Here is a 9,090-nt window from a genome sequence, read left to right as displayed (position 1 = left end):
GGTGAAATATGAAAAGAATTTTTCCTTAATGAGCACAGTGGAATGCTTATGATTTATTTTAGGACCTTCGACGAATTAAAATAGAATTAGTATACATACATACATATATTTACATATGTACATGAAATACTTGGAAGTTCCTAAAACGGAAGTTAGTTGAACCAAAAAGACCACTATGCACTAAAGTTTTTAATTTAAAATTATGTATTTACATATGTACATAAGCATGAACAAATATACATAAATATGTATGTACATAGTATGCACATTCCTCTACCCATGACTTTGAGAGCACAAATAATTTATTTTGTTGTCTTTGAATCTAACTGTCTTCCCACCCGTTAAAAACAATTCGCAAACCTTGGCAAAACTTCAAGCGGATGTAAACAAATTTGTCTTTCGTTCGTCATTTCCCTCTTCCCTTTGCACCAACCTCCATAAGGTTGAGCACTAGTACGCCCTGTGGTATGCATCACTTATTTGCAGCCGAGGCAACTGTACCCCTGAATATAATTATGATGAAATGTTTATTTAACTATGTTGCAAACCAAAAAATGTTGGATTGTTTTGATGTGTGTTGGTGCATTCTAAATGTATTTTTTTATAGTTTTTATAATTTTCGGTTGAAATGTTTCCTCCATGTTGACATTGTTTTTCTGAACGGAAAAAAATACGCTTGTCGCATTTATTTACTAACCCAGACCCAGACCCGTACCCGAGGGGGTGGGGACATGGAGACCCGTCTGGTTGTTGTTGCAACTGTTTACTCTTTTTCTTCTGCTTATTTCTCCTCTCTTCTGTTGTTCCATTCGGATAGAAACAACAAAAACAACAACAACAGCAACAAGAGAACAGCACAGAACTCCCGTTGCAATTTCGCATTCGTTTTTTCGGTCTCTCGCTCTTTCGTTGATTTTTCGTGTGCATTCAGCAAAAATTGTTTTCTGTTGCGCCCAATGCTGTGTTGTTGTTTATTATACCTTGTATTTGCACAATAAAAGAGTATGCTATATTCGCCTAAAACAGAACAAAAATAAAAGAAATACCCTCGGAATGCAATGAACTAGCCATGTCAATACTCGACTTCTGGATATTTTCATGTCTCTTTGATATTCCAATCTCTGTGCTGTTCATCCAGAATTTATTTAAAAAATTGCTAACAATTTTGTATGCATGAAAAAAATACGGTATTATTTTTTAATCATATTCATGCATATGCATGTGTAAATTTTACCATTTTAGGAATACCTTTGGCTTTGTAGTTTTCCAAAACCTTAAAGAGGGTATTCCCCTAGTCGAAATATCTGCCATAAATCTTCTTAAATGTTGTTTTTGATTTTGCTACTATTTTGTTGTTGGGAGTTTTGCCCCCCCTTCTGGCATGCTTTTGTTGCTTCTCCATGTACGACTTGTGTTCCGTGTGCTTTTATTACTGTAAATTTGCGAAAGTACAGCTGTTAACAATAACAATGACATAGAAACACTCCCCACAGAAGAAACAGAAACAGAAATGCCAACGCAGCTATGCTCCGATGGCAAAAAACACATCAACTAAACGCAGAAAAAAAAATTAATTAATTAAGCATTTTTTTGGGGCAACGAACGTTGCCAACACGTGAGCTGCATGTGGGTGGCTGGTGGGTTGGTGTAGCACTGTCTGCTTATGTTTTAGCCTTAGTACTTGGCCTTTTTGTGTTGCTGTCTTTCTGGTTATCTGGAATATGTCGAATATTTCGCTGCACTTTTTCATGGCTGTCGCGCGCTCGGTTCGCTCGGTCTGAAGCCTTGAAATGTAATTGAAAAGGGCACAAAACAAAGCAGCCTCAACTTGTTGGATATGGCACAGGTCTACAATGTGGGTCTAGACCACATTATGTAGTAATGTGAATTCGTCTTTATAACTAATTTTATTAGGGGATGCTACTGCTTCTTTGTGGGTTTTTGGGAGAGCCAAGAAATAATGAATTAAATTAATTTTATTTTTCTAACAATTTTCATAATAATTCTTCTTAGAAATGTGGAATGTCCTCTTGAAATACCAATACAAATTAGGCATTTTGAAAGATGTATCCAGGAATGATGCTCGAAAATTGAGAAATGGCAACAAATTGTTGTACTTAATTTTGAATAGAAGAGTGGGAGCGGTCCAAGCAGTGGAGATGTGTCCTGTGGATAATAGTGGATCTAAGGCTCTGCGGGCGGTAGCTGGGGGGTGGGTGGTGCCTGGGCCCTGAAGAGTAAACGAAGTCAGCAACAAAACGAAACAAAAACGTACAAACGAACCAACAACTGAATGAAATACAATAAAATTTTAAAACAAACAAAAGCAAACACACAAAGCGACACACAGACTGAGTGGGTGGAAGATGAAAAGTAGGGGATGGCAGAAGAAAGTGAGGCAGACAAAAAACTGAATAGAAAGAGATGGCGAAACACACACAAACAAACACAACAAGGAGCCCAATGCGAATGCTACTAATGAGCACTGAAACAACAACAATGAAAGAGATGGAGCAGGACAGGAAGGAGGAAGTGGAAGTGGAAGCAGAAGCAGAAGCCCAAGAACCAGAGGAAGTGGGAGGTGGCCGTGGCAAAGGAAGAGCCAGGAGGAAGAGGTGGAAGAGCAGTCCGCAGCAGGCGTCGACATCATTCGTGACAGTCACCTAACCATAGCCGCCCCACAGTTCCCTTTTCCATTGCTGCATTCTATGGCTTTGAAATAAACAAATAAAACTAAAAACAACTAACAATCCTCAATGGAATATTTGGACTAGCCCTTTACCCTGTAATTGCATTTTTAGTAGACAAAAACAGAAGATACGTACATAGATAGGTATTTATTTTATAAATATTTTGATGTAACCTTTGACGAAGAATGTCCAAATTCGACTACTTTGTACACTTACTGGTACATAGTATAAACATTGAATTTAATCATTGCAATGACTATATTAGAATAAACTTTTCAGGTTCGAGTTCTTGATACCTCTCCATACGCGTTTTTTCTGTACATATGTATGTACATGGTGAATGGAGAACACTGGATATATGTAACTACTGAAATGTTTATTGTTCACCATCTTGTTCATGTTACAAACACCCTCATTAACAAAATCTATCCTTCAGCTTTACTCCTACAGGGTATAACAAACAACAACGACAAGGAACAGTTGTGTTATATAGTAAAATGCTTATTTACGCATACAATTGCACGTGAGAGAGCAGCCCACACCAGAGTGAGAGAGAGAGAGAGGGACAAACTCTGAGAAAGAGACAGCAAACGGACATGGCCCCAGGGGGTGTTGGTTGGTGGTGGGATGGGTTAAAATGGGAAGTTTTGTTTGCAGTGCTCACAGCAACAGAGCGGGGAGACAAACACAACTGTAACTGTAATTGTGTGTTTGTTTGCTCGAAACTTCTTCCCCCGCCGCACTCCACCCACACCACCCACACCACCCACTTTGAATCAACCTAAGGCAAGGCCCTCCTGTACAACCCGCAGTTGTCTGGTTTCTGTTTCTGTTGCCCTTTCGTTTCGTTTTTGGCCAAATAAAAAGTTTGTTGAGAACATTGGCAAATGTTTGTTTTAGAAGACAGGAAAATGCTTCGGTGGTTGCGACATTATTATCGTTATCGCAATCATCATTTACATGATGATTAGAATTAACATCATTATGATAATCGTCATCGTCATCTTCATCAGAGTTGAATTGTTTTGTATTTGTCTTTGTCTCGTTCATTGGCTTCCTTCGTTTTCTATGCTTATTGCTTCTGCTTCTGTTGCTTGTTTTTCCAACTGCTTTTCCCTATTTTTTTATTTAATTTCAGAATTGTTGGGAATATTCCCTACCTATTGCGAGATTTTTAGCAAATAGAATAATTTTATGAATTCTAATTCAGATAATGGCATTCATTTCCACTGACTGGCTTTGTTCTGAGAAAATTCAATGCAGATCCCATGATTCTCGAGCGAAGAGCGTATATCCTCCGATAACAATGTGTGCGTATATCCTCCGATGTTTGCGCTTCATCGTCATCGTCGTTTGCTACTCGTACTTTTGCGTAGTTTTGTTTATTTTATTTGGTTTGCTTTGTTTTATTTTTGTTTATTTTTGTTTGATTTTCGTTCCCCCTTGGACCCCTACCCACCCAGTCACACTACACATCCCTTAGAAATTCCTCGCCCCACACACCAGAACAACCTTATCAACCCACCGACCCACCTCAAATTGTTGGCCTGTCGCCGTGTTTTGTTTTACTTGTGCTGCTTCCTTCTCCTCCTCCTTCTTTTTGCTTTTCCTTCAGTGGGTGGTGGGGAGTTTGCCAGAGTTTGCTGTTGTTTTCTCCATTTCCCCTACCCTCACAGCTTTTTTGTTTTCTTCTATTTAATTTTGTTTTATTTTTTTTCTTTCCTGCTCTGTTTTCTTGTGTTGTTATATTTTGTGTAGGTGTATTGACTTAAAGTTTGTTATACTTCTTTGCCTTTTGTCTTACAGGTTCCAGGTTCAATTTCTACTTTCTCGCCCTCTCTCTCTCTCTCTTCTTTAGCGTTTCTTTCTCTCTGGCACTTCTTCTGCTTCTTCTTCCACTTCTTGTTATTGTGGAAGGAAACGCCTTCGAGACATTTCAGTGTTTGCTCTTTGGGTGGGTTCTAGGGGGCCGGTGGGCGGGTTCATCGTGGAGAAATTCCCCAAGTTTATACTGGGCGGGTTTTCTTTTATTTTTTTTCTTAGTACTTTTAGTGCTAACATTGGACATTGGATGACCGACCGACCATCCATAGGGCTACTTATTCGAAAACAACTGAAATATTTATCTAGGCATGTTTTCAATGGGTAGTACGGGCAGTAAAGGTAGTCAGGGGAAGGACAAGGATTTCAAAAACAACAAGTTCACTTCCCCTAGGGTGCGGGACAGAAGATAATCAGTGCTCAAAGTTAAGGATTAACATTTAAGAAATTAATATATTAAGAATTGATCTTTTCATAAGATCCTTGTTCTGAAATACATTGAAACGTTATTAAAGTACACTTTTAATTTTTATTCAGAAATTGGTCTAACAAATTTGTAAAAACTAAAATATTAAAAACCCAAAAATATACACAAATTTACCCCCCCCGAAAGTAAAATGAGCCGGACCCGAGATTGGTCACGGGCCAGGCCTTACATACCCAAGGATAACCTAACGACCGAGGCGGTAATAAGGGCTACCAAATTTCCAGCAAAAATTGACCCAGAGGTGGGCTTTATTCTATATTCTGTATGCATTTATTTTGAGATAATATTTACAGTGTGGCCCCATCTCGATGTCGATGATCATTGGCTGGGAGTATGCTAGGATTTGGCTGCGTGAACGCGATGCCAATGTAGCGCATCACTTACAGGCGGCCAAACCCAAGACTGTTAATAATGATTTCGAGTGGTGGCTGAAGCTTCGCAAGACCAACAAGCGGTTCTGCAAAATTAAATAAAGATTGTATTTGATGAATTTCCGAACAAGTTCTAAGCAATTCTAGACTCTGAAATTATAACTTCAAAAATAGTAAACAGCAAGAAATCAACCATAAACTGCAGAAATATTTAAGCGATTCTGGTTATATTATCCCTTTCAAATGTTTAACAAAATTGTAACTGCCGTTTTCAATACCATGATCTAAAATAAAGCTGCTTAGCGGATACTCAACCCACAGTTGCGGGCGTATGTTAAAGTTGGTTGTGTTCTCCGCTGGTGAAAAAGCTTGCTTTTGGCTTTGTAAATGGAGTTGCAAGCTTTTGGTTTGTCGTTCTTGGGTAAGGTAATGGCAGCCTGGCAGTAACCTATGAGCAGATTTTCTTGCAAAGGTCAGACATCAGACATATCAACAGCTTGTTGGCCTTCTAAGATGTGGGCCCAACTAATTAGGCTGCTACTTGTTAATGTAAAGTTAATGTTAATGCCAATTTTAACATCAATGTTAACGTTACTTGTTGGCTGACTTCATAGACAAACGTTTACAAGTAACAACTTATTTAGTTGGCACATTTGTATGTTTGAAGTCTCCGGGTGGAGATTTTTCCAGCAATGGAATATGGAGTTGCAAGCATTTTGCTGATTTTTTGGACATTTGACTTGACACATGGAAATGACACCACTTAGAGGAGCAACGATCAATAAAATTAATATACTGTATGACCCTTATAAACATTTTGCAAATGCGACTGTCCATCGTCATTTCTAAATGATAAAAATATCCGTTGTATTTTTTTTCCATCAGTAAGTAACATACATTTAATATTTAATATCAATAATTCTACTTCTTTTCCTTTCGCCCCGCATATTTTCGCCTTTAATGACACTATAAGCCATTAAGAAATCCATATTCAGTGTTTCTTTCACATGAATATTCCCTTTGAAGACGTCATAAGGACCATTCCTTCGTCTAACTCAATTTCCTTCCATATGTCCCCTCCCTATAACCTCTTCTCAAACAGCTGTTCGAAGCTTCAGCCGGCAACAACAGTTGAAACACCCACGAAAAGCTCCTGCGCTCCTTTTGGCCCTCATACAGGTTGCAGGCTCACCCAGAGAAGCACTCAAATAACGATGATGAGCTCCCACTCAGACTCTCACTCACTGCTCACCTTCTGAAACGAACGCGCTCTCTCTCTCTCTCTCTCTCTCGCTCACCCACGAGCAAAGGAATTTGCATGCAATTTTTGTGCTCTCCTCTCTCTCCACATTGGTGTGTTGTTGCTGCTCACACTGCTCTCTCTCTCCCACGCGTCTCGTGTGCTGCTTGTGCTTGTCGCTCGTATCGCTCAATTCGTCCATCGTACATAAGCTTTTCAGTGGCAAGCAGCGTTAGGCTAGCTATAGTGCCTCATTTTCCATGGCGGCGGCGTCAATCAAACGTTTGCCGCGCTTGCAGTCGGTTGTCGCAACGGTACTTCCCTCTGGATCTCGCATGTGCAAATAGTTGGCGGTCCGTCCGAATCGGCCACTACGTCATAATCGTAATCGAGACATCGTCATTGTATCGTTACCGTTTTACCGTTATAAGCAGCCATGTCGTGCTTCGTTATATTACCCGTTGCAGCGCGCAGAAAGCGATAAAGCAGGAAAAACCCAAAATTGCAAACTTGTTACGCATTTTATAAGGTTTTTCCGCAACACAAAAAAAAAAAGAAAAGAAAAAGAGAAAACCAAACAATAACAAAATACGTTTCGTGTTCGCGCGCGCGTGTGCTTGTATTTGTGTTTGTGTGTGTGTGTGTGTGTTGTGTTTACATGAGCCCGTGCCTGTGCCTGTGTGTGTGTGAGTGCAAAATCCAAAAGAAAAAGGAAAAAGTAAAAGCATAGAAACACACTAAAACGAAGAAAACAAAGAAAGAAAAAAACACACACCGTTTTTACACACAGTGCATTTGAAAGTAAGTCAAAGAGTGGTTTTCCCTGTATGTGTGTGTGTGTGTGTGCAAGCATATGTTGGAATTTTATGTTTTTACATAAATTTATGATGTTTTTATGTTAGAAATTGCATGCATTACTCTTAACAGTGTATGTTCCATGATTTCGAGTGGTTTTATACCACTAAAAGTGTGCAAAAAGTGCCGCAATATGTTAGCTTTACGCACACAAAGATAGACACAAACAAACACACAGCCAAGTGCAGACACAGATTGTTGTAGCTGAGACTGCGGCTAACTGTTGTCTGTGTATACATATGTGGGTGAAGTGGCAATAGTTGTTGTTACAGCGGGAACTGCGGCTTTAAGCAGCTGTTTATGAAATCAGAGATGGAAGAATCTGAAAAGCGATCCTTAAAAAATCCATTTATTATTATGCCAGGAAGTTTAGTATATTTAATACGAATTTTTTGCCACTGCCATCTATGTTTTACCTGCAGATATTTTCACCAATAAATTCGAGAACCTCTTCTAAATAGCTTCCCACAAATTCAATCAAAATCGTAGCTTCCTTTCACTTCTTTCGCTTGCAGTGTATCAAACCCTGCGGTTCGCTGAAATAGGCCTGCTTTTTCTCTTTGTTGCTGCCACAAAACGTAGCAAGTAGTCGCAGCAGCGGTAGCGGCAGCAGCAATAATAATGGCACAAACAAGTGCAGCCAGCAAAACCAACTCAACCAGTCAACCAGCGTGTGTTGCACTGCACTGCACTCCTCTCCCTATCTATCACACTCTGTTGCAGCCACTCTGCCTCTGCCTCTGCCTCTGACTTGGTCGTTGCATGGTCAGGGCTTCGCTTCTTGGACTGCTTTTGGCTTCTGGCCGCCTCTCTCTCTCTCTCCAGCTGCGCCTCTCGCGAAAAGCAAAGCAAAGCTCAGTCGCCACTTGTCGCGCCTTTAGAGTGTCTTTGCCCCACTGCCTCGTGCTTGGCCACCCCGCTAAGCTCTGCTCTCTTGGCGCTACCATCTGCTTCTTTCTGTCTTTTGGCATTTGGGTTTTCTCCACTGCCACCCGACCCCACCCTACCCTACCTCCCCCCAGTGGCTTACATTGAAAGCTTTTGCTAGTTTCGTTCGATTTCCATTTGCTTTTAATTGCATTTATGCATTTTTAATCGAGTTTGACTTTGGTAAGCTTTTTTTCACCCCCCGCGGCAACCATATGCTCCAACAACTACGACTCGTTTCGGCTCCAGAGGTGCTTTCTCTCTGATCTAAAGACAAGTTTCCGTCTCGTCTGCCATTTTCGCACAAAGTTTTCTAATTGGCCTTGACGACGTCTTAGGGCTTAGACCCAAGCCCAGAGCCAGCCTCTAGCTTTCAGCTGTGGCGAAAAGTGTAACGCGAATTTGTGTGCGTCGCAAATGGGATAATTTATTTGCAATTATAATTCAGTTCATTAAAGTTAATTGAATTAAGGTCTGGAAAAGTACATGTAAATATCCAACAGAGTAGTGCAAAAGGAAGGGTGTTGGAGGGAAACGAATGCCACTAAAGAAAATGTTTGGACATGTTTCGTTAGGGATTGTACAAATTTTAGACGTACCAAGAAATGTCTATTTATAGCAGATATTTAATAGGTTATACTGGTGTAGCAGAAATGGGTAAATTAGTCAGACTTAAGCCACAGAATGTGGCCCAAAAAG

The 9,090-nt window shown here is 40.1% G+C and overlaps 1 protein-coding gene across 1 annotated transcript; it reads left to right on the top strand.

Annotated features, from left to right (window-relative positions):
• The first annotated feature begins 5,084 nt into the window (after positions 1–5,084).
• On the top strand, positions 5,085–5,689 carry LOC117581988. The gene is made up of 2 exons (XM_034269483.1): positions 5,085–5,239; positions 5,292–5,689. Exons 1-2 carry the CDS (start codon positions 5,129–5,131, stop codon positions 5,469–5,471), a joined length of 291 nt encoding a protein of 96 aa, XP_034125374.1. The 5' UTR covers positions 5,085–5,128; the 3' UTR covers positions 5,472–5,689.
• Positions 5,690–9,090: the final 3,401 nt, after the last annotated feature.

Source organism: Drosophila guanche, unplaced genomic scaffold, assembly GCF_900245975.1.
Source record: "Drosophila guanche unplaced genomic scaffold, DGUA_6, whole genome shotgun sequence".
NCBI classification, from domain to species: Eukaryota; Metazoa; Arthropoda; class Insecta; order Diptera; family Drosophilidae; genus Drosophila; species Drosophila guanche.
This window is presented reverse-complemented; position numbering and strand designations above follow the sequence as displayed.